The sequence below is a fragment of the Pongo pygmaeus genome, chromosome 5, assembly GCF_028885625.2.
Source record: "Pongo pygmaeus isolate AG05252 chromosome 5, NHGRI_mPonPyg2-v2.0_pri, whole genome shotgun sequence".
In the NCBI taxonomy this organism is placed as follows: domain Eukaryota; kingdom Metazoa; phylum Chordata; class Mammalia; order Primates; family Hominidae; genus Pongo; species Pongo pygmaeus.
Window position 1 is genome coordinate 79,147,427 of NC_072378.2, and position 26,419 is coordinate 79,173,845.

Sequence of the window (26,419 nt, forward strand, 5' to 3'; positions counted from 1 at the left end):
GAGGAATGTGTTCCAATAAAACTTTATTTACAAAGCAGGTAGCCACGTGCATTTGACATGCAGGTCACAGTTTGAGGACCCTTAGCTTACAGTATTGTCAGCACTCTTTCTAAAACTTAGAGCTATTATCTCCAACTCTTTTTTACAAATTCTCTGTTGTTCTCTTTCTGCTGACTAGCTTCTTCAGCTTCTCTGATTCTCATGTTGGAAGCTCTGAGCTTCTGTGTCACAAATTCAAGCTCTCTTGTTTTCCCAGTTCCAATTCTGAATCTTTAGGGTAGAAATGTTGCTTGGCCTTACTTGGCTCGGGTGCTCACTCCTAGATCAATAAGCTGTGGTCAGAGGGTTAGGCCCTGCTGTATGTACAGGGCTTTGGGGACCCTTACAACCTCCAGGATCAGAGGAAAGGAGCAGAAATCCCAAGGAGCTGAGCAGATAACCCAGTGAGAAAGTCCTTTGTTGGCATTCATTCAAACCTACTTTTTCAGCATTGTCCTCTACTAGTCCCCTCATATTCCTTTCTGAAGCAAAACCAACTCCTTGCTGTTCTCTTCACACACCCTGAATAATCTCACCCTGCATCCTCCCTATCTGCAGACAGAAATTCTACTCATCTTTAAAGTACCTTCTATAATGGCCACCTTTTTCCTTTACATCCATACAACACTGTATTAGTACAGTGTATCTTGTTCTGTCACTATTTCTGTATCTGTCTTTTTCTTCCCTAGACAATAGGTGCTCTGCTGACAGAGAAATGACTTGTTCAACTTTTTATCCATTCTTGTACCTTTCACAGAGTAGGCTCTGAGTTCCAATTATTTGAGTTTAACTATATCTTCATAGCTGAATAATTCCAAACTGAAGAAAATGCTGACTTTTATAAAGATTTGCATTTATATAGGAAATACGGTATCTACTTTTAAGAAAATTATTTTCTATTTTATAAACGTGCATTTCCACATTTATGGTAGCAAAATTAAAGTACATTTGCTGAGAGATACTAAAGACAGCAAAACTTCTATTTAAAATTTTAAACACGAAGAAGAAATAAAGTCCCATTAGGATTGTCTCTTCTATTACTGAAGGAAATTTAAAAAGATTCCTACTACAGAAATGGCTTTAAGAAAAGCAATAGGAAAGGTTATAAACTTGAAATATTCATAACTGCCCTAAAAACTACTTCATAATGATTGCTCTTTGTGCAAGAAATGTATCAAAGAGCCAGAGACCTCATCATCTAATTTCTTACTTTTTCTTAATCAACATTGTTCCCAGACCTCTGCTAAACTCCCGTGTTGAAAGGAAAAAAGTAAATACAGTACAGCAGGGAAAACTGGTTCCTTTCAACAAAACTGTGAGAGAGGCTTGAGCTTTTGTCAAACAGAAAGCGCTTGATAAAAAACTATTCCTAAACTATTAGCAACTACATAAAAGCTTTTTATTTAACAGCATCCTCCTGGGAAACTGCGCTGGAATGTGCAGCGGTTCTGAAAAAGGCACAGATTTGGCTGAACTGTAAATATTAGGTGCACAGAGGAGAAGCCATTGTGTAGGGAGGGGTGGGGCAGGTAGGGTCCTGATTTCCAATGTTGATAGAAGGATTCCAATTTCGTTTGGTATTTATTTTTTTCTACTACAATTACAGTTTTGCTAAGAAAAATAAAATATTGGTTGTGCTCCCATCTGGGTTTCTAATTTTCAGTGTGTACAGACAAGAGAAGACCTCTCATTTACCCAAAAGAATCACCTTTCTGCAATCTCCAGTGCTACTGGACAAACGAGCCCAACCCCACTGCCCACACCTCCCGAGCACCCGGCTCGCCGATCCCGCCTGCTTCAGGTAGCTGGGGTTTGCCCGGTACGCCAGCGGCCCTGAGACGATGTGTGCCCGCAGCACGATCTTGTCTGTTGGCACTTCTGGGTGTGGATGCTCCAAACCAGTAAACCACAATACAGAACCCAAGCTTGGACTTTGAACCGAGCCCTTTTGCCTAGTTTGCTTTTTCCTCATCAAGCCAGGATCCTTGCCAACCCACCTCACAGCTTCTGCCCGGGTTGTGGCTCCCCTCCAGCCACCTGCGCGTGTTCGGGATCAAAGCGCAGTCAAGAGGGGAGCTCAGTCCACTAGCCACTCCAGGGAGAGACGGAAACTACAACTCCCATCAAGCCCCGCAGCCGGCTCCCTCCTCCTCCCTCTCCTTCCCCTTCAGCCTGCGGCCGGGCGGCGCTGGGCTTTTATCTGAGGACCCAGCGGGAGGGAGCCAGATCCCAGCGATCTTCCCAGACGGCAGCGCTTTACCCAGAGGCTGCCGGCGGCTCGTAGCGGGGTTCAGCTCTGCGTCCACGCCAGCCCGGAGCCCGGGGGGCAAGGGGTCTGTCCCGGGCGCACCGAGAGGATGGTCATCCGCGTGTTCATCGCCTCTTCCTCGGGCTTCGTGGCGGTGAGCGCGGTGGGGGCGGGCAGCAGGTTGGGGTCGCGGGGCGCGGGTCCTGCGGGAGGCGCGCGGCGCTCGTCACTGCGCGTCCTTGCGCTCAGCGCGTCCGCTCGCGGGAGCCCGCTCCCGGCAGGTGATCCATCACACTTCGACAACAATGAAGAGGGCGGAGAGGAAAGGTGGGTGGGGGACCCCGGCCTCACCCAAATGCCCACCCTGCGTGGCCTGAAAGGCAGACAACGCGGCCTGAAAATGGAGTCCGAGGGAAGCCCCCAGCTCCTGTTGTGTGGCATGGAAATTTGGGGAACGGGTTGTTCAAGAGCTTCGGGGGTCCCCCTTCCCTTAGTTTAGTTCTTTCCGATTTGGGACCTTCAGACTGGTTATGTTTTGCACGGGAGCCTTTTCTACTGCTTTGGTTTGTTAACCTAGCTCCTGAATGAAGCAAGTTTAAGTGGGAATTGCTCTCTGTCCTCCCTTCCCCGCCAGCAAGTGCATTTGTTTAGTTTTGTACCTGCGCAAAGAGAATAGTAAAACTAGGTTTGTCCTGTTGTGGTAGGATTGTTTGCTTTCACTGTCATTTTTTTTCTTAGGGTGCCATAAGTATTTTTACATCTTTATGTAAATGTGTGTGTATGCACGCATTTTCTTTCCACCTGTAATGCTGTGGAAATTTTATCCTGGGGATCTATGAATTGTGGTTTTTTATTTAATTATTTTTAGCTATTCTGTTTGGTGGATGTTCTTGAATTTTTTTAGATAAAAAATTTTTTTTTAAAGAAAGGAAAGTTAAATAGCTAGAGATGTCAGAATTTAAGGAAAATTCAGTAGTTAGTATATTTGACAGCCCACTAAGGGACATAGCACATGTGTTTTACATGATTATTGAGACTTGGTTTCCTTAACCAAGTGTTCAACTATAGATTTAAGAGCCTCTTTTGTGACATATATAATCAAGTAACATCAAAAAGTGCATTGTAGGTTGCTTAAATTTGGTCTGGTCAATTGTCTGCCCAGTAGCTCAGTCAGATTGTTCCAAAATTTGTTTCTTAAGTGGGTGAAGTGGAGGATGGAATAAAATATTGTTTGAAAATCCTTGTAAACCACTGAAGTTTTTTATTTAAAAAGAAACCAACACGATCATACAAAGCCCCTCCACCCCCATTTGCACTAGAAACAATAGATGGGAAAATCCAACTTATCCTTATGTGCAGGCATGTTGGGGTCCTCAGACTTCTGACAGTTTCTGGTGTTTCTAGCTATTTGGGTTGCTTAGTCATCCCTGCCTTTTGTAGATCTCCCCACTGAAGCCACACTTCATGTGTTTGCAAACTGGCACTGTTTCAAGGGTAGATTTGTTCAAATGCACTCCTTACTAAGAATGCTACAAAGCTCTTGGTTTCACCACCGACTTGCATGCTTCAATAATTGTCCCAATAGCATTATATTGATTATGGAAGGAATGGTTTTTATCCCTTCCACAAGAGATAAAGCCTAGGCTACTTTGGAGCAAGTCGGACCAAGTCAAGATAATGACTTGGCTTATTCTCTTAGCAGGTAGTATATTGAGATAGTTTTGCTATTCCACATCTTTGTTTTTTCAGTGCCATTAGCAAATATTTATTGCCTGCCTGCTGTGTGCCTTTTTAACTTTTAAATTTAATGTTTTGTGTTTTACACATGGAGCTAAAATTAAGAGACTCAAGTTTTAGTGTGGGCCCGGACTAGTGCAGTGTAAGCTTGGATAAGGTGCCTCATCTCTGCCTGAGTTTCTCTTCTGTAAAATGAAGGATTTTCATGGATAACTCAGAATTGCACTCTAGCTTTAAAGTATTTTGACTTCACTAGGTGAGCGAATATGGATGAATCCTTATAACAGCTTCTTTTGCTTGAACAATATACCTACCTACTAGTCTCAAGGTGAATTTCTTTCCTTGGACATTTTACTGTGAAGGCTCAGATCCCCTCAATGCCCGGTCTCGTAGCATGTGTTCTGACATGGTTTCATTTGAGTTAGAAGACATACGCAGTTACCACATGCTTACAGACTATAAACACTAATTATCTATTTTAATGTTCTGCTGTTTGAAGACCCAGTCTTTTCAGGTTTTAGAAAATCCTTGTTTGTTGAGTCTCCTCAATTATATCTTAATATCAATACACAGTTATTCATTGAGTCTCCCCAATTGTAGTTTTATCTCCTATATCAGTACACAGTTTATCTGTAATATCCATACTTTTAGTGATGTTAAGGTTATGTTCATATGTAAGAATAATGATTTCTAAGAACCAGTGAGGATATTTAGGTCAATTCTTGGGCTGGCGAGGCTAATGGGGCCAGTAGCATTAAGCTATATTAAGCTTTAGTGGCATAGCCATGGTGTGTTCCCTCCAGAAGTGTTGGGTTGACTGTTGATAGTGTTTCATTTGGTACCCAACTGTGACCAGCAAGTGCATGAGAGAACAAATAATTTGATTCTTGAGTCAGTTTGGTTTTAGCTGAAGTTTATTAAACCACAAGGAAGGGATGTGACCAGAATTAGACTTAGCCAAGTAAGTCCCAGAATTTCCAAAAAGATGCTCCGCTTCAATCATCAATAGATTTAAACAATCTATTTAGAGAAAATCATCCTATTTTCTTCTGATTCCCCTAAGCTCTCCAGCTTCAGCAGTTGGAATAACTAACACCAAGGGATGATTCCTCTTTTGTCTTCCCTGGCTCCAGGTGAAGTCAGCTTTTACTAGGAAACAAAAGCAATGCCACATTATTATGCTACAGATACCTGAAAATCGGATTTCTTACTCAACTGACCATGTTGCTATTCATTCACATTGTATTGTAGGGAAATTTTTTGTTCTCAGTTCTAAGAAAATAGTATATTCATAGAAATGTCGTTTTAAAATTTAATTTATTCTGGATGTATTCCTGAAAGGGGAAGTCTTAGTAACTTTGTCCAGGAAATATGTGAATATGACTTTTTACTTTAAAAACATTGAAATCTATCAATTATTTCATTTATTCCATCAGTCAGTTATTTCATTTACACATTCAACAAGTATTTTCTAAGAGTCTGCTGCTTGCCTAGCTCTGTCCTTGGTCTTGTGGGAAGCCAGAGAATAGAGGGTGTGATCTGTGTCTCCAAGGAATTCACAGGTAGGAGATGAGTTAGGAAAGGTAGTAAAGTACAGCCTAAGGACACATGCTTCTTGCAGGAACATTCTTACCAGAGATAGAAATAATATAGGAGGCAGAGAGATGCATTGCAGGATGTCAGATAAAGAGGAAATATGCCAGAAATCGTAAAATATGCATGTGGGAGCCTTAGGCAGATGGCAGGGAGAGGAATTGGGTTGGATTTGGAGCCTGGGAGAGAGTTCTTGAGCCCATCCTGCTCAAGCTGGAAAGGGGGAGCTTTGGGTGGGACAGGGTAGACTCCTGAAAGAAGACTGAAAGAAGCCCATGATGACAAACTCTGTAGTGCTTAGCATCTCACAGATGTCTTTAGTTTCTGCAGCTTGTCTGCTGCCTGGAGCCTTTTGTTTCTCAGGGAACATGGAGCTGCCTGGCAGTGGGGGAGCCCTAGTTGTGTGATTTCAGAAGAATCTTTACCTTCCTGCTTGCCTTGACTAAGATTTCTCAAAATGTAAATAAAATCTTTTACTCTTCATTAAAGTCCTGGGCTCTGTTAGAGTTGGACGGAAAACTAAAGATATTTTTAGTGAAGCCCAACCACCTAATTTTTTAAGTGGCTTTCCCGGAAGCCATTTATGTCCAGTCAGTGCAGAGCTGAGATTTCATAGGAAGCCAGATTCCTGATGTCTGAATGCATTCATTCATGCATTGAATGATTCATGTATTCATCAGACAATCACTGAAAACTTACTTACCCAGGCTCTGTATTAGGTGATGTTAGGTGCTAGGTGTATATGGTGGTCAGAACAGACATGGACTCTGCCCTCATGGCATAAATCAGTGCTGTCTCTCTCCAGTTCAGAGACTTGGGATGCAAACTGTTTAATCAAGGATAGTGAAGGACTGATGCTGGCTTGGGAGATGTTTCCATGGGGCAGGATGAAATGAGCTAGACATCAGTATATCCCTGGATGTTGGAGAGCAACCATCACTGGGAGCAAAAGATAGAAAGGTATTGGAAGCAAAGTTGGAAATCATGGATAGGACTTCAAGTGAGGGTGGGTGTGGAAGGGGAACACATGGAAACCATGCTCAGAGTTGTCTTGCTGTTTGCAACTGTAAAAAGTGCATACCTACTGCTTTGAGTGATTTATAATTATTTTATACACACAATTATCAGGTAAGGTGTTGCATCCCCGTGAATGTATTCAGTGAGGCTTCACTGTGTAAGGACACCTCAGAAAAGAGTTCTACATCTTAAACTGATGAGTTTAACATCAGTTAAAGTCAGGATGTCATCATGTAGAATAGAGTGTGTGTTAATTCCTAAGTTACTCTAATAACAGGAATGAGAGTATAACTGGCCACTTTAGGATCTTTAATTCATTGGATCCTCACTGACACATGGCAGGGTAATTATTAATATTTATTCCCATTTTCCAGAGGAAGAGACTGAAGCAAGCTGACCAGATTGAGATCATACTCAGTAGGTGGGGGGACCTTTAATCAAACCCTGGTGGGCAGGTGGCTTTAGAGCTGCCAGAGTAGAAGTTCTTCCTGTGGGCTCTGTAGCATCCTGGGGGAATGAGAGTATCAGGGGTACTTCACATCCTACAGTGTGTGGGATAGCTCCACACAGAGAACTGCCCTATCCAAAATGCAAGTGATACCCAGTGAACAGAAACAGGGGTGAAGGACATTGGCAGAGGAGGGTGTGGAATGAGGTTAGGGAAGAGTTGGGAGCATACAAGTGATCAGAAGAAGCAAGAGTAAGTTGGGGGCCCAAGGAGAGGATGTGGTGGTGATGGAAGGTCAGAGTGAGAAAGTTTGTATATTAGTTCTCTAGGGCTGTCATTAACACAATACCAAAAACTGGGGTGCTTAAATAACAGAAATTTGTCTCAACATTCTGGAAGCTGGAAGCCTGAGATCAGGGAGTTGGTGGGGTTGCTTCCTTCTGAGGGCTGTGAGGGAGAGTCCTTTCCATGCTTTCTCCTAGTTTCTGGTGGTTTGCTGGCGATCTTTGACATTCCTTGGCTTCTAGATGTATCACCCTCATCTCTGCCTTCACATTCATATGGCATTCTTCCTCTGTGCATGTATCTTTGTGTCCAAATGTTCTGTTTTTATAAGGACACAGCCATACTGAGTAGAGCCTACCCTAATGATGTCATCTTACCTTGATTATCTGCAAACATCCTATTTCCAAATAAGGTCACATTCATAGGTACTGGGGGTTAGGACCTCAGTATCTTTTGGGTGAGACATAACACATAATAGCGTGCAACATGAGGATTGAAATAAAAAGACTAATTTATGGAGTTTTTCTCATTTAATTGGAAAGACTGGGCCACATTTCTTGACACTTAAAGGCAGCAGTGGGATATTGGAGTATATGGAGCTATATAGTCTGTGTATGAGGTCTTTTGCTAGAAAATGGGGTTTATTAATATCCCAAGTGAAGATCTAACCTCAGTTTTTCTAGTACATTTTAGTATTTCCCAGATTTGATGTGCTTTTAATCCATTCTTCAGTAACATTTAAACTTAAAAATATAATCAAGGGTATGGACTCCTTTATGAAATTAGGAGCTGTTTACCCATTTGTATTTGGATGCTGTAAGTGTTTCAGTCTACTTGAAGAAACTAATTTTTTTTTAGCCAAGATAAAATAATTTATTTGAAAATCAAAATGTGGCCGGGCACAGTGGCTCATACCTGTAATCCCAGCACTTTGGGAGGCTAAGGCAGGTGGATCACGAGGTCAGGAGTTCGAGACCAGCCTAGCCAATATATAGTGAAACCCCGTCTCTACTAAAAATACAAAAATTAGCCTGATATGGTGGCAGGCACCTGTAATTCCAGCTATCTGGGAGGCTGAAGCAGGAGAATCACTTGAACCCAGGAAGTGGAGATTGCAGTGAGCCGAGATTGTGCCATTGCACTCCAGCCTGAGTGACAAGAGTGAAACTCCATCTAAAAAAGAAAGAAAGAAAGAAAGAAAATGTATTTCACTTACAATTACAGAAGAAAACAAATCGAGTTGATCAAGAACTATGTCTTTGAGTGCAGAGATTGGTGGTGTTTTATTTCCCTGAAATTCTCATTGACCCAGTTATTCGAAGAAAAACGTATATGATGATGTTTCAAAATTATATGCTATTAGAAAGAAACATTAAGATAAGCTTTAAATTCTGGAATGATACTTCAAATTCTGCAAATATCCTTTTACCCATTATAAGTAGCATACAAACTATGTTTATTAAGAAAATAGAAGAATTAGAAGTTTTTTTTAACTGACACATAATTATACATATTTATGGGGTATCTAGTGATATTTCTGTATATAATGTATAGTGATCAAATCAGGGTAATTGGCTTATCAGTCCCCTCAAATATTATTTCTTTGTGTTGGGAACATTCAGAATCTCTCCTAGCTATCTGGAAATATCTTACAATGCTGTAGAATGCTAGAACTTACTCCTCCTATCTAGTTGAGAACATGTATTTATCTTTCTGTCCCTGGCTTATTTCACTTAATGTAATGTCCTCGGGTGCATTCATGTTGCCATAAGTACAGGACTTTATTCTTATGGCTGAATAACATTCCATTGTGTATATATACCATATTATTCATTTGTGTGTTCAACACTTAGATTGATTCCATGTCTTGGCTATTGTGAATAGTGCTGCAACAAACATGGGAGTGCAGATACCTTTTTAATATACTGATTTCCTTTCCTTTGGATAAATTCTCAGTAGTGGGATTGCTGGATCAAATGGTAGTTCCATTTGTAGTTTTTTGAGAAACTTCCATACTGTTCACTATAATGGCTGTACTCATATACTGCTTCCCACCAACAGTATATGAGTTCCTCTTTCTCTGCATCCTCATCAGCATTTGTTACTTAGGGTCTTTTTGATAATAGTCTTTCTAACGGGTGAGATGCAATTTCATTATCATTTTGATTTGCATTTTCCTGATGATTACTGATGTTAAGAATTTTTTTTATCTATTTGTTGGCCATTTGTATGTCTTCTTTTGAGAGCTATCTATTTAGATCACTTATCCAGTTTTAATTGGATTATTTATTTTTTTGCTGTTGTTTGGGTTCCTTGTATATTTTCAATATTAATCTCCTGTTGACACATAATTTGCACCTTTTCTCCCATTCTGTGGGTTGTCTTTTCACTCTGTTGATTGTTGAGGAAACTAAATTTTGACATATATTTATAATATGAAAAACAAGGTGGTTTGCACATTGCAGGAAGACTCATGTAAGATGGTGTATTGATTTTTCTCTGTTTTTCAATTTTTAAAAATCAAAAATTGAAAAGGAAAAGAGCTATTGATGGTGAAAAACTCAGCAGGCAACAAGAAGCAGTGTGAGATATTAACTAAACAATATTTCTTCCTTAGTTATTTTTCATCTTTGATTTATAAAAAGTTCTTAAATGAATTGTGTTTTTTTCTATCAAATTAGAAATGGGTGTCAGAATAGAAAAAAATCTAGATTCATAGTGAATGTTTCACTTTCTAGAGTAGAAATTAGCATGACTTACTGATCATTATATATGAAAGTTTAAAATACTTTATTATGTGCCAGGCGCAGTGGCTCATGCCTATAATCTTTGCACTTTGGGAGGCTGAGGCAGGCAGCTCTCCTGAACTCAGGAGCTTGAGACCAGCCTGGGCAACATGGCAAAACCCCATCTCTACAAAAAATATAAAAATTAGCGGGGCATGGTGGCATGCGCCTGTAGTCCCAGTTACTTGGGGGGCTGAGGCAGGAGGAGTGCTTGAACCTTGGGAGGTCGAGCCTGCAGTGAGCCGAGATTGCGCTACTGCACTCCAGCCTGGGTGACAAAGTGAGACCTTGTCTCAAACAAACAAGCCCCAAAACCATCACCACCACCAACAAAAATACTTTATTTCGAAATGCATATTTTAAAATGGGGTCTAGAAATTATTATTTCACCTGCTAAATGTCAGTTTTTTAAAAAATCACCCTCAAGCTCTAAACTCAGGAGACCCTTTTAGGCTTCAGGAGTTTTTCAGCAGGAATTCCTTTAAATGGGTATTATTTTAGCTGGAGAGTTAGTTAGAGATTTAAGTTCTATTTAAGCCACATTCCTGTATTCATTTTTTTCTGTGATTAATTTTATTTTATCCTGTTTATCCATGATGCAAAAAAAGAGGTTAGCCTTAAAAATTTAGTGAACATTTTCTTTCTTCTGTGAAATGGCAAATGCTTGTTAACTTTTGTGGGGACTCTTCTACTTCAGGTTATATACAGTTGTCTTTTGAGGATCCTCCTTCTAGTTTTAGCTTAAGAACATATCAATGAGCCTTTCTGTTTAGTGTTTTTTAGATAGTGATGAATATGTGCCATGTCTTAGTTTTTGAGGGACACTGGGGTGGCTGGGAGGAGTAGGACAGGAGGGGAGGAGCTGGAGATTGGAAGCCTGTACCAGCTAGAAACTGCACAACCCAATTTAAGGCAGTGCAGTTTCCCTTCTGTCTCCCTCTCTTAATAGGCTTATCTGACTTCATCTGTCAGCACTGGCTAGTTTCTCAGGAACTGGACTGTGGTAATTTAAAGGGTTAGTATTGCTATCTCTTTTATATTTGATTGGTTTTATTTTCTAACTCTAAAAAAGAAATAAATCTTGGAAAAGCACTTAATTGAATGTTTCCCTTCTGGCTCATGACAGCTTTGCAGTGGGATGGAAAGCTGAACTCAGATGCCAGCATCCAGGTGGATGGGACCCCACCTCCCTACAAACTTAGGCACTTTTAGGCTGGCACAGCCTCTGGGACAATTTGGGAACAATTTTGTTGGTCACCTTCGTTACTATTGACAGCTTATTCCCAAGGGGATCTGACTCTTGAGCTGGTTCAGTATTTGGCAGAACTCCAAGGGTTGTTTCCTGGAGCTGACCCCTGAAGTGGAAGGTATCCAGCAGGGTGTGTCTGCTTTGCTGTGGGGTCTTGGCAGGCCCTCTGCCAGCATTGCTTCTCAGCTCTTGGAGCAGACAGGGAATGTTGGGTGCGACTGAGAGCAGGGGGTTCTAACTACTTTAGGATGTGTTTGCCATTTCCTACTGGGTTATGGCCCAAATTTGAAATGACTTTTTGTCATCTTCAGTCTAGTGGCTTTGAGAGTGGAGGACTGAGAGTAAGAGACACACAATTAGGTGACTTGATTGACAGGTCAGTTCAGTGGTATTTGGTAAATGCAAATATAGTTAAAGTCAGCAGCTATTGCTACATACCGATCTGATATTAAAAACAAAACAAAGCAAAACAAAAAACCCAAAGAGCAATAAGCATAGCTTTTCAGTTAGCTTGTTTTCCTTCTGCATGTTCCACAAGGCGTGGGAGTGGTCTTCTTCATTCATGACATTCCCATGTGTATTAAAGCTCAGTGGTTCTCTCTCTCTCGCCCTTTTGTGTGCGTGTGTGTGTGTGGTTTGTTTTAAATCACAGTCTCTGCTTATCTTTCACTGGTTCTCTTTTAATAATTATGTTCATTAGTGCAGTTTCTTCAAATGGGAGTTGGCCACCTTTATAAGCCTGGGCCCTTCATTGATGGGAGTTTAGATTTCACTGTTCTTTTATGAGAAACAAACTGCTTACTAGCCAAAATAAATGTTTGGGTTGAGTATGCGCTGATTTCTTTAATTCTGGAGTCAGTTTATATTCAACCCATGCACCTACCTCTCTGTGCTGGCTATGGCAATCTATCATTAGAGAACAGTGTTATGGTTAAGGCAGGGGCTGAGTCCAAATCCTAGCTCTGCCACTGATGAAAGGCATGACCTTAGACAAGTAACCTTAGTCTCTTCATTTGTAAAAGTGGGATAGGAATGGTATTTTATGCATAGAAAAGCTCTTATGAGCTTTGAATGAAATGAATGGTTTTGCATTAGGCATTTAGCTGAGTGCCATAACATACTGAGTACTCAGCGCATGTTACCTACTTTTTCTGTATCATAATCATCTTCAGCAGTAGTAGTAATAACAGTAAAAAAAATCACGATGACCTTGAACTGTGTAAGTTCTTTAACAATCCAAATATTATATATAGTACATACTACTTACTAGGCTGAGAATGCATACAGGTATAATTTTAGGAGAGATTTTAGTAAATTTAAGTGTAAAGGGTTTTCTACTCAAACGTATAAGAACATTATAATTTGAGCAGGCCATTCACCAAACATACCATTAGTTAGAGTTCTGCTGTAATGTTTGGATATTTTATAGGTACATGGCATGTTGTGCATAACCCATTCAGATCATATTTTCACTCCCTATAAAGTGCTTACTACTATGCACATGGTCACTATTCTTTGCTATACATGATACAGTCAGCCCTTGGTATCTGTGGGTTCCATATTTGTGGATTCACCCACCTGTGGATCAAAAATAATCAGAAAAAAAGTGGACAGTTGTATCTGTACTGAACATGTACAGACTTTTTCTAGTCTTCATTCCCTAAATAATTTAGTATTGCAGCTATTTACATAGCATTTACATTGTATTAGATATTATAAATAATCTACAGATGATTTAAATTATACCATGTTTTACATAGGTTATATGCAAATACTATACGACTTGATATAAGGGACTTGAGCATCCAAAGATTTTGGTATCTAAGGGACACCAAATATACTGTGTGTGTTTTTTTTAGAGCCCTGGCTTGATTTAAGGATTGCTGAATAATGTGTAGATTTCATCCCAAATGATAACTCTGACTGTTGGATAGTAGCTGCCTGGAGAGCCAGGAGAGGGGTTTTGGAGCCTTGATTGGGATCAGCAGGAAAACAGTGCGATTGATTGTTGATGCCTGCTCTGGTACCAGAGAGAGGATCAGGACTTATGCCACGTATTTGCCGTCCGTGCCTTAGACTTCATGTATTTAGACTCTGTCTTTCAGATTCTTGTAACTGATATAGAATATGTTGAGTCTGTGAGTAACAGGGAAAAGGAATATGAAACACCAAGTTGAATTGATGGATATCCTCTGCAAACATCATGCCTTGTCTGTCACCCCAAATTTGGTGGGGGTTGGGGGCAGTGAAGGGCCAGGATTTCTGTGTTTAATGAAGATGAATGGAATTTCCTAGAATCCTGACTGTGAATCTGAACACTGTGAATTTTGAATACCTGTGAAACATAAGTTGGGCTGGCAGATGGGCAGGTAGATGATGGTAAAAGCAGTAAGGGGGCTTTGTGGAAAATGTGGGAGACAGGAGAAGGAAAAAGACACCTGGAAGAGGGGACCCATTGTGCTGAGCCTTGGAACACTGAAAGGGCAGCTGAACAATTACTCTTTATCTGTGTCCAGCAATGTGGTACAATATTTACTTTATGTCATTTCATCTTTACAATTGTCCTACAAACTATGATTTCTTATACTCATTTTACAGATGAGAGTGTTTAGACACAGAATAATTAAATAGCATGTCTAGGATTATTCAGCTCAGTGGTAAAACCTAGATTCAAACCCTTTTCTTCTGATTTTGTGCCTGGTACTTTTTATATTGCCCCACATTGCTCACCAGAAGAGCCTCTGACCAAGAGACTGGTGAGAACCTGGGTTGTGCTATCACAACAAGCATGCTGGAATAACAGTGTCTGAGCTCAAGCTGTAATAAAGAGAGGGAATTGTGCAGGACTCTTGAGGAGTGGTTCCAGGGGTCTCCACTCAGCTGCTGAGCTGATAATTGTAGGCATGATGTCCTTAGAGCATGTGATAGCAATGGCTTTGCTTCTTCAGAGACTGATGGAAGCTAAAAGGAGTATGATTTAAAATTGAAAACTAATATTTCGTGATAATAATAATGAGTACCATTCACATGTGCAGGCAGTTCTAGGGGCCTTGCGTTTGTTATTTGTATTCCTTAAAGTAACTTGGTATAGTAGCTGTTCATAATTACCCTGCCCCCTCACAGAAGAGTAAGAAACCCAAACTTTAAACAACTTGCCTTGTCATAGAACCCAGAAGGTTCAGATAGCCAGATCTGTACCATCTTCTTCCTATAGGCCGTGTGCCACAGGAAGACTTCAGAAGTTAAAAGAAATGAGGAAGAGACTGTTTAATGTTTTGTTGGATGTCCTGAAACTAAATGTATGATTTCCTTCGAATGTGGTTCTCTTGCTGTGTGTGATAAAGCTGAATAAAACCAACTTGATGGGTTGAACTGGAGGGAGCAAGATTGGATGGGAGGGCAATAGGTAATACAGGGAAAGAAAGGTTGGCCAGGATGGCTGTAACCCAGAGATGGGGTCATAGGCAGAGATATTTAATATATTGGGGCCTTTTGGGCAACAGATCCATGGGGACGAATGGTTGCTGTGAAGGTGTGTGCCCTCATCCTTTACATCTTGAACCCTAGGTTACTAGGAGAAATGTTCTCTATGCTGATTATTCCCTGTTGTATGCTCTGCACAAAAGTGTTCTTGTGAGTGGAAGGAGTTTATCAATATATTGCAGCCTACCGAGGGAGTTGAATGCAAGAGAGGGAGTAGAAAGTAGGAGGCCAGAATTGGGGTTGTTGGTGGAAGGGAGGGAATTGAGGGTCTGGGGGAGTATAGACAGCCTCCATCTGTAAAGGGAAAGATTCAGTCAACACACACCGGTAGGGAGGAGGCCTGTGGGAGTGGTCAGTGCAGCTGCTGTTTACACTCTTCATCTGTCCAGTTTAATTGCTCCAAGATCATTGTGCTTTGTTTATTGTCAACCATCTCTCTAATATTAGATTATTTATATGTAAGTTATTGAGAGAGCCTCATAAGCTTGGTAGATAGAAGAAATTTGTGTGATACAAGGGCAGTGATGAGTAGAAAGAATGTAGACTCTAGGGGCAGAAAGACCTGGATTTGAATTATGGATCTGATACTCTAATGGGCAAGGTGGCTGAACATGCCTTTTTACTTCTCTGGATCTCAGAAAATCTACTTGTAAAGTTGTTGAAGCTTAATGAAATTGCAGCCATTATTATTATTGAGTGTCATTTAAATTTAAGTTGGCAATAATTTTCTGATTTTTTTTTTCAACTTTAAATGAGCTATAAAGATTTAATTAAGGAAAAAATAATGTTCAAATAATCAGATAATAGGTCCTGAGTTGGCCGGGCACAGTGGCTCAACCCTGTAATCCCAGCACTTTGGGAGGCCGAGACGGGCAGATCACGTGAGGTCAGGAGTTGGAGACGAGCCTGGCCAAAGTGTTGAAACCCTGTCTCTATTAAAAAGGCAAAAATTAGCTGGGTGTGCTGGTGGGTGCCTGTAATCTCAGCTACTCAGGAGGCTGAGGTAGGAGAATTGCTTGAACCCAGGAGATGGAGTAGGTTGCAGTGAGCCAAGATTGCACCACTGCACTCCAGCCTGGGTGACAGAGTGAGAGTCTGTCTCAAAAGAAAAAAAAAAAAATAGGTCCTGAGTTAGATGGAACATAGCCCTAGGAACACCCCAAACTGTCATTGTTTATTAAGGTTAGTGTAGGCTGGAAGTCACAATCTGGTTGCAAGTCTGAAACACCCTCTTTTGAGTTAACATACCATTTTAAATTCTTTTGAGCAAATATTTTAAATACTGGGAGATATCTTTCCTAGACACGAACATAACCTGGATTTCCCATTCTTCTTAAGACATCTGAAGATTACTTGATCCTGGCACCTCACTCCATTGTGGCATCATGGCATCTTGGCATGGATCCACTGGAACTGAGTAGTGATGCCCCCTTGCCTTAGGGCCTGTATCCTTGGTGTCTACACAGCCCCTCATCATTCTCACCATTTTCCTAACTCTGAGCCATTTGCTACTGAGCTTGTATATTATTTTATCTTATAATAGAAAGTATTTCTTGGCATCTATGTCTATCAAAAGTGGGAAACCATAAGATTATATCGAGAAGGCTATATATATGTTTCAAGAAGAGTGGGAGCCAGCAAGTTTGTGTGTATGTGTAAAAGGAAGGAAATAATAGTTTTAAATGGTTATTAGTTGTTTGCTGGCTTCATTATTTCATATTATTAACTGTCTGACTTCTGTTGGCATTTGAATATTTGATTCTTTGGAGAGGTTGACTACTGTGGGGTTAAAAAGTACTTGTCTATTTGCTATATGCTTGGTGCTAGCATGGTGTCAGCCTCTAGTCACTCTGTAATCTCAAAACTGCTACTCTGAGGTTATTAATTCTAGGGTGGAACTGCCTTGAAAAGTTTGAAAATAGTTGATCATACCCTAAACCAGGGTTTGTCATCAGTGGCATTATTGACATTTTGGGCTGGACAGCTCTTTGTTGTTGGGGGTTGTCTTATATATCGTAGATATAGAGCAGTTTGCCTTATTTCTACCCACTGGGTGCTAGTAGCACCCTTCCTCCTGGGTGCAACAACCAAACATGTCTCCAGACATTCTCAAATGTCCCCTAGGGGGCAAAATCGCCCCTGATTGAGAACCACCCCTCTACAGTATCAGACAGGAAATGGTCTCAATCTGAGAGGACTCAGATTGCTTTAAAACTGGAAGGAACTGAAGAGATCATTTAATTCATCTTCCTCTTCTGGTAAGGTATGACCTGTTAAACGACTAGTTCAAGTCTACATTGCTTCCAAGCTCAGGATCCATTGTCCTAATACTTCTAGAGCAGTGTATTGTGGAGCTAGAATACTGCATTGGAAGTTGGGAGACTTGGAATCTGGTTCTGGCGTTGCCATTTAATCAGCTTTATGTCTTTGGACAAGAAACTTGGCTTCTCTGGGATTCAGGTTTTTTGTTGTGTTGTTATTGTTATTTTGTAATTGAGATATAATTCACATGCCATAAAATTAACTTTTAAAAATTGTATGTCCCAATGTGTTTTTTTTTGTGTGTATGTTTACTATGTTGTGCAATAATCTAATTTCAGAATATTTTATCACCCCTATTCATGCCTATTAGTAGTCACTCCCCATTTTCACCTCCCTCAGCTCCTGGCAAGCACTAGTCTGCTTTCTGACTCAATGGATTTGCCTCTTCTGGACATTTCATGTAAATAGAATCATAAATGAAACCTTTGATGTCTGGCTTCTTTCACTTGGAGTAATGTTTTTAAGGTTCATTCATGTTGTAGAATGTATTAGCACTTCATTTCTTTTTATGACTGAATAATATTCTGTGGTATGAATATACCAGAGTTTGTTTATCCGTTTATCAGTTGATGGATATTTGGGTTGCTTCTACTTTTTGGCTATGATGAATAATGTCACTCTGAACGTTTGTGTATAAGTTTTCTTATGAACGTATGTTTTCAGTTCTCTTGGACATATACCTAGGAGTGGAATTGGTGGTTTGTATGATAATGCTGTATTTTGTGTTTTTGAGGAACTGCCAAACTGTTTTCCAAAGTGGCCATTTCATTTTACGTTCCCACTAGCAATGTATGCGGGTTCCAGTTTCTCTGCATCCTCTCCTACATTTGTGATTATTTGTCTTTTTCATTGTAGCACTTTTAGAGAATGCAGTGGTATCTCAGTGTGGTTTTGATTTGCATTTTCCTAATGACTAATAATGTTGATTTTTTTTTTAAGAAGTGGTCGTGGGTATGTTTTTTTTTAAAGCTCTTCTAGCTCTGAATTTCAGATTTTTCTTCTATTCCTTGCACAAACCATATGAATAACAGAATTGAGTCTTTAGGGAATATATATTTTGGAAATTAATTGGGTTAATCAACTCCTATGTATTTATGAATATCTTCTATTGTCCAGTGTTCAGCCATGTTCAGGATGCAGAACGAGTATATGGCATGATCCTTCCCCCCAAACAACTCTTAATCTTGGGGAGCAAAGATGATCTAGAAAATTGGGACAACACAGGCTCATATGGAATATAATCCTAAATGTACTCATCCTGTAGGTAAGTCAGGAGGGCAGGTATATCTATTTGGATGAAGGCAAAGAAAGTCATCAGTGCTAGACAGAAAAATAGCAAATCTTGAGTTGGGAAGGTGGCTGTTTTTAAGATTCTAAAAAATTTTACTTATTTAAAAGACGCCAGTGGGAAGTTAAAAGACCTAAATATTTTGTATTTATTGTGAATTGGAACAGATGTCGCTTTCCCTGTTCTTTTTTGTCAAATAAATAAATTTGATTTGTATATCCACACTGCCCTTTGTTTTAGACTTAATGACCCCTTTTTTCCATTTGTATGTATTTCCTGTAGTGTGCGAGCAAGACAAGTGGCTACCCTGTAGTTAATTCCACAGCAATGTTTTAATAGCGAGCTTGGTTCTGAGAGATAATTAACACAAATGAAATGATTAATAATTCACCTTTGAGTTCTTTTTCCATTAAAGGGAAAAAAATCATCTTGTTAACAAGATTAAATCTTGTGTGTTAGGTTCAGAAACCTAGAAAAACTTCACTGACCTTTCAGAGCTTACAGCTTCAAGGCCTTTTTGGTCTGGCATTTTGGGCCCTATGTGATCTGATTCTGACCTACCTTTGCAGCATTTTCTCTCTCTATTCTTTTGGCATATATATATATAAAATATTTGACATATATATATAAAATATGTGACATTTTATATATATATATATATATATGTATATATATATGGCTTCTTTTTGCTTTTTCTCTCAATTTCCTGTCCCTTTCTCATGCTATTTCCTTTGCCTTATTGTGCTCACTTTGCATTGTGTCTCGTAAGATTGCTTCATTTCTTCAAAGCCAGTGGCATTGCTATTTCCTGATGAAGGTTATTCTTTCCCCTCCCTTCCACCTTTGCCTCCAAACTGAGAGACTTTTTCTTCCACCTCCCTCCATGCTGTAGATTGTGGAATGTTTTCTCCTGGCCTCAGTGCAGTCAAGGTTCTTTGATTCTTAGTTCTTCACGGTTAGGGACCTGTTCTGTTTATCTTTTAATTCCCCCACGTTTCCTTTTAGAGCACTTGGCACATAGTATTTTATTGAATTAGTGCAAAAGAAACACTGTTTCTGTATTTTCCATATCAGAATAAAGCTAATCAAGAGTTTATGACCATGTCAAAGAGGAACGGGATTAGAGTGTAGCTAGAAGTCTACTTTGGAAAACATAAAGGCTGTGAGGGACACGATTTATTTTACTGCTCTTAAATAAGTGGCAGGAAGAATCTATGTTATTAAAGATAACTTTATTGTAGAATTCTATTTCGATATCAGAATTCTAGATCCATGTAGAATGAAGCAGGAGACCTGGAAGGAAGCAGAAAAGCCACTGAGAGGTGATTAGCTCTTCATTCTACATTCTTCATGGCAGAGGGCCAACCCTGTAGGACCACCTCACCCAGAGGACTGTTAATGAAACAGGCAGAAGTCCTCAAAGCCCAAGTGAGGGAAGTCATAATGGGAAGCTCTGAGAAGTGACAGCTCCCTTCTTAAGGCAGAATTGGAGAATTCCAGAAGCATAGTTTTAGACTGTGTTTGGCATAGAGTGAAACAGCAGACTTTTACATTTGAATGGACTGTGGGAATGTCAGCACACCACATCAAAGTACAAAAATGGATCATCGTGAAGATTCTTAGTCTAGAACAGATTAAATCAGGTTTGGCATATTTTGGTTTGATGTCTTTGCTTTACAATGCAGAAATGTATGTGGTATATTTTAGAAAGATTTCTAAATAGAAGTAGTTTAAAATAAAATATAATAATAAATTTGTGTTTGGCAGGGTGAGCTTCAAGTATACAGAAAACCTTAATTTCCAATTCCAGGAGAAAATAGGTTATTTGCTCCTAACTCTGGCCCCCACATTTGCAGCTCCTTTTTTGCCTTTCATCATCTCTTCTTTTTACCTTTTGTTATAATACTTACAGACTTTCTTTTCCCATCATCCTAGGAGCTGTTCTTTTTGTGTTTCTCCTTTTTATGTTTCTGCTGCTGTGCTTCTCTTCTTTGTCTACACATAGGTGTAGCATTTTAGCCCCCATGCACTTTTCCCTTTGATTGCCCTGGCTCTATAGGCATGCCTCTGTTAATGCCAATTTCAAATTGAAGTTTCTTGTAAGCAAGCTCTGTCTCTTCCCTTTAGACTTAGCACTGCATCAAATTAGAGGCTTTGTTTTGTCACCTGTGTTTCTCTAGTTCCTCAGGAAGTGTCTAGCACATTGAAAGTCCTTGTAAACATCTGAGTGAACCTCTTGATCTTTTTAAAGGGTTTTGGTTTGTTGTTTTTAATGCTAGTTCTTATGTACTCTCTCTCTCTCATACACACACACACACACACACACACACAGTTACCCTAATTCTCCTTTGTTAATTTCTTCACTTTTTCTTTGGAGTCAAGATGGAATGGAGAATTATATGGCTGAAGATACAGAGAAATCTGGGGTGGAGAGACCAGAATTTGGAGGCACACTCCAAGTTGGACATTCTTCTATTTGGAATGCAGGAATTAGGATCATCTGAGGGAAGGGCAAGTGCCTGTAGAGATTTCAGAAAGATACAAAAGTTCCCAGTGGCAGTTATGTAGGACAGAAATAGCATTGAGTCTCCAGCCAAAGTTAGATAGTTGGAGTTTTCAGTAGACAGGGAAGCTAACATTACTCAGTAGCCCAAGGAGGGAGGAAAGTACCGATGAGATGACCAACTCAAGACAGAAGGTGAGTCCATAGAATGCAGGTGTCTTAGTCCATTTGGTTGCTATAAAGGAATACCTGAAGCTGGGTAATTTATAAAGAAAAGAGGCTTATTTGTCTCACAGTTCTGGAGGTTGTATAAGAAACATGGCACCAGCATCTGCTTCTGGTGAGGGTTTCAGAAAGCGTCTATTCATGCCAGGCATCACATGGAGAGAGGAAGGACATGAGAGAGGGAAGGGAGGAAGGTGTCAGGCTCTTTTAACAGTCAGTTCTCAAGGGGGAGACAAGAGTGAGAACTCATGCACTCTGGTCAGAATGGCATCAAGACATTCTTGAGGGATCTGCCCCCATGACTCAAAAACTTCCTGCCAAACCCCACTTCCAACATTGACAATCAGATTTCAATGTGGGATTTGAAAGACAAATATCCAAATTATCAGCAGGTGAGGGCATCCAGACTTTCCCTTAAGTATATCAATTTATGCCTACTATGGAAATGTGAACTAATTATATAAGTATAAATAATTATATAAATATATAAAAATATATAAATAATATATAAATAATGTATAAATATATAAATAATTATGTAAATATATAATTATATAATTATTAAAATGTAATTCTGGAAATCATCCAGTTCTTTATTATTTTTCAAATGTAAATAGAAGTAGTTTTTAGATAATCTGTTAGGATAACTTTTCACACATTTGAGGACTGACTGATACAGAAATGAGAACAACATATTACAAAACACATTCTTTTGCAGAGTGGCATCTACGCACATTGATAAAGGCATGGCCTTTGGCTGGAGTCCTGCAATTCTTGTCTATAGAAAATACTATCCTCAGCAGGATTTCCTTCTTACTGTGGAGGATTTTGACTATTACAGCAATTTTTACTGTAGCTGGTCTTCTACAAAGTATCCTCTAATTAACAGGAGGCACGTGTATGAAGAGTTGTATATAATTTTCAGAGAGAATCTCATCAAATAGTGGCATCATAAATTCATATTTTATGCTTGGCTGACTTTTTTCTTTAGAAAATAAACATACAATCTTGACAGGAAATGTAAAAACAGTAAAATCCAACCACCCTCATCTTTTATTCCATGGTTCTGCTAATGTTTTATTAAGGCTTTACATCACTAAGTATTAAGGTTTTTTTTTTTTTAATGCAGACTAAAAGTAGTTTGTTATACACATGTTGATGGAGAAAGTAGTTAGAGCCACTTGCATTACGTCAAACAGGGAAATAAATCAGCTGCTGGGTATAAGCAGCCCCTCTGAAGCTACCCGACTGAGACCCATGGGGGTGCAGTGTGACGTGCACATTGTCTTCATCCTCCAGAGCAGTTGATGGTTGTCAGGGAAAGAGGCACAGACACATGCAACTGTTATTAAACAGTGCAAGGCTGTATATTATTAAATGCTAGTTTGTGGTGACCGTGGGTATAAATGGGAGTTTGGTGAAGGAGATGATTCTGGAGGGCAGTGGTTAGCGTAAATCAGGGTTTCCCAGCCTTGGCAGTGCTGGCATTTTGGGCTAGATAGTTCATTATTGTGATGGCTGTTCTGTGCATTTTAGGATGTTTTAGCAGCATCCCTGGCTTCTACTTATAGGTGCCAGTAGTATCCCTCTCCCAAATTCCCTCAGCTGTGACCACCAAAAATGTCTTCAGACATTGCCAAATGTCCCCCAGGAGGGCAAAATCACCTCCAATTAAGAACCACTGGGTAGGCTTAGTTGAGTGCAATGTGGATTTGAGGCTGAGTTGTGAAGAATAATTAGAACTTGGATAGGAAGTATGGGCAATATGGAGGGGATTTTAGTGGAGAAGAACCTTTAAAGTGAAGACTCAGAAGTGTGTCTGCAGCAGGGCTACTCAAAGTGTGGTCCATGAACTTAACTGTGTTACCAGTGTAAGTACTGCAATTGAGGGTAATCATTTAGAAACTTTTATAGCGACTTTACTGAGTAATTTTATCAACTATAGTAATGAAAACTTCAGGTTTATAGCTTATCTTTGTTATTTAATTTTTCTAGAAATTAGTTTCTTGTTTTATAAAAGTATCATTCTGCAACAGATTGGAACATTAGTATAAGAACGATAGCAAACTGGTCCTTGGCCACTGAGACTTTGAGAGAGGCTGTGACCAGATTGGATTTCAGGTGTACAGTAGGACATGAGGTAGGCTAGGTATGGCCCAGATGGAGCATGGAGTCAGAGTGGTTTCTGAGATCTCTCACGGTGCCTGACATCTTAGGCCTGGTACTCAATAAATATTTTCAGGATGAATCAATGCCTGGAAAACCTCCATGCAGAGGAGAATGGACCTAGCAGTAAGGAGGGGGGACTTAGTGGATATTTTGGGTTGGGGGTGACTTTTAGAAATTTTTTTTTAAAACAGGAACTATAATCACATCATGTAACACTGTAACATTCTATATTTTTGCCTGCTGATATGTAACATAGTTAAGTTTATTACAAACATTATTTCCTAAGACTTATGGTGTAAGTGCTCCTTTTCAAGTATTAACACTTAATAGTGTTTAATCTACAATGTAACATTAGGTAAATCAATGATAAATGTATATAATGCAATACACTGTGCCACCTTTCCCTACCCTGTGTTAAGGTATTATTAACAAAATCAATTAAGAAAAAAACAAGACAACTATTATAACTGAAACAAGGCTATGAACATCACAGATGCATGTCTGAGTAGATAAACAGCATTTCCCCTTAACCTGAAGGTCATTTTGTCAAAGAGACTCCTATATCTTTAGGTTAGCATTGTTTTAGCAGTAGCTAGTCTTCAGGACAAGATCAAAAATTTCAAGCAAAAAAGACAATGAGTTACTCTGAGAAAACATCGATCCACATTACTAATAAAAGAAGCAAACTGCTGGTTTCACCTTAACATAAAGTTGGGTGTGTTCCCTTTCACATGTGATTCATATTTAATATCATTTTGTCTGTCTCTGTGGTTTCAGTCTTTAAATCATCTGATTATCTCCACTTAGGAACCTTTCTAATTGCTTACCCTGGAACCATAATTATTCGAAACTGTAATTTATATATTTTAGAACTTATTGTCAAATTATGTGTGTCCTGGCTGTTGGGATTTGTAAACAGTCTAACGTCTGGTGTAAAGTAACTTTTGTGATTATTTGGCAATATTTATAGCTGTCCTTTAAAGAAATAAAGGAGAGTACATTTTGGTTCATTTACATTTTCTGTGAATAGAGAAAGGCCTGTGCCCTTGGCACTGTTTTCATAGTGAAGTTAGTGGGTCTGTGCCTGAATTAGCAGTGAAGTGAGGAAAGAGATGGGGTATGGAAAAGAGTAATTGAAAGGAGCTTAAGAAAGAGTGGGCATAAACACATGAAACCGGCAAAGATTTGGAAAGCACCCCAGAGATGGCAGCAGCAGGTTTTGGGGTGGAGAATGGTCTGGCTGTTGGCCAGGGTGACTGAGCCGTGTATGTTGCATTGTCCAGCTGGCTAGCTCAAGCTTCTTCACTTGGTTGTGGTTTCAAGGTTCTAAAAGTGGTAAGAAGGAAAGCCCCAAGTACTTTTCAGTATTCTGTTTATATCAGTCTTGCTAATCCATCAAGATTCAAGGGATGGAGAAGTAAACTCCATCTCTTGGTGAGAATAGTTGCATTGTCACAGTGTCAGGGTGTGGACGCACAAGGTAGAGAATTTGTGAACACTTTTATAACTTGCTGTAGTGTATGAAAAAAGAAATAATTTTTTTCATTAATAGTCCAAATCTTACAAAAATACTCCAAATCAATTGCCACTTATTTTAACATAGCTGATGTGAAGTACTGTGGCTTACAATCCTATTTTATTCATTTATTTATGAAATATGATTGTATTCACTGAAGTTTTGAGAAGGAAAGGTAAGAATATTTGGTGTGGCATTACCACACTATGATTTATTTTTGCTAAAGATCAAGTGAATTTTCCAGTCCTTTCCAGTGAACAAATGGATGGAATTTGTGTGGGATTTTGTTTGACAATATGTGCATTGTAGCTCAGAGTTCAGAGTCTTTGTTTTGATTTTTACAAATGCTGTTTTAGTCCCCGTTCTGTTTTCTTTTCTCATAGTTTCTACTCCTTTACAGATAAACACCGATGGTGAACCCCCTAACTTGATATGCTTTTGTTGTTCCATCTTGATCACGATTTTGTTGGGTTTGCAAAGCCAAGGGTGAGCTGAATTAAACCCACTGAATAAATTTATGCTTCATCTTGGTTGTTGTTCTTGGCTGTATTATTCTTTTACTCTCCCTACAAGCTTCAAGAGGTCTAGGAGAAATGTTTTGATAGATGTTTCTTTGTCTTCCTCTTAGAGAACTTGATGCACACCTGGACAAAAGGACGAAATAGCAGGTGGGATTGGAAGTGTCATGTACCTGCTTGAGGGGGGTGATGTTAAGGTTTGATCCCTTTTACTTTTATTCCTCTCCGGTGCAGATATCTGATTCTATTATGGCTTGCCCCAGGAATGTGTCTGAGAACACTGTGACAATTCTTCCTTGTTTTAACCTGGTTTACATCCTAGCATGAAGGTACACTTTAAGTAACCTACTACTTAATTCATTAAAAGTGTAATTAATCTTATAAAGGGGGAATTAATGACACTGAAAATGTTTACAAGCAAAAATCTTACCTAACCTGGGTGTTTTTTTTTTGTGGGGGGGTCGGAGATGTGGTCTCACTTTGCCACCCAGTCTAGAATGCAGTAGTGCAATACCTGGGTGCTTTTGTCAGGGAAGATTTACTTGAGAGGGTGACCTTAAAGCTGAGGGCATAAGAGGGAGCATATGAGTTAGCTAGGTGAAGCTGGAAAGAGGTTTCATGAGCTGCTGACTACCTTATGGGAAGTTTTGATACAGGAAGGTTAGTGGTTCCCCTAAACTACTTTTGTACCATGGGTACAATTGAGCAGATGAAGGGAGACTGCATAGGGTTAGTGTAGAGCAGTGGCCCCTTAAGGTTAAGCATTACTTGGGAACTTGTTATATTTGTAAATTCAGTTTTTTTTTAAAACAGCACTATTGAGATATGATTAGCATACCATTTAAACTATTTAAACTATACAATTCAGTGGCTTTCAGGATATTTGCAGAATTGTCAGCTATCACCACCATTTAAGAACATTTTTATTACCCCACAAAGAAATCTCACACCCCTTTAGCAATGGGTCCCCGAGCCCCCCACCTTTCTCACTCC

General features: G+C 39.6%; 1 protein-coding gene across 1 annotated transcript in view; it reads left to right on the plus strand.

Moving 5' to 3' along the window:
- The first annotated feature begins 2,195 nt into the window (after positions 1-2,195).
- SH3BGRL2 (SH3 domain binding glutamate rich protein like 2) overlaps positions 2,196-26,419 on the plus strand; it is a 69,960-nt gene continuing 45,736 nt past the window's right edge. The window contains exon 1 of the mRNA XM_054492510.2: positions 2,196-2,441. Within this exon, the coding sequence (XP_054348485.2) occupies positions 2,397-2,441 (45 nt within the window). The 5' untranslated portion in view covers positions 2,196-2,396. The remainder of the gene's footprint in view (positions 2,442-26,419) is intronic.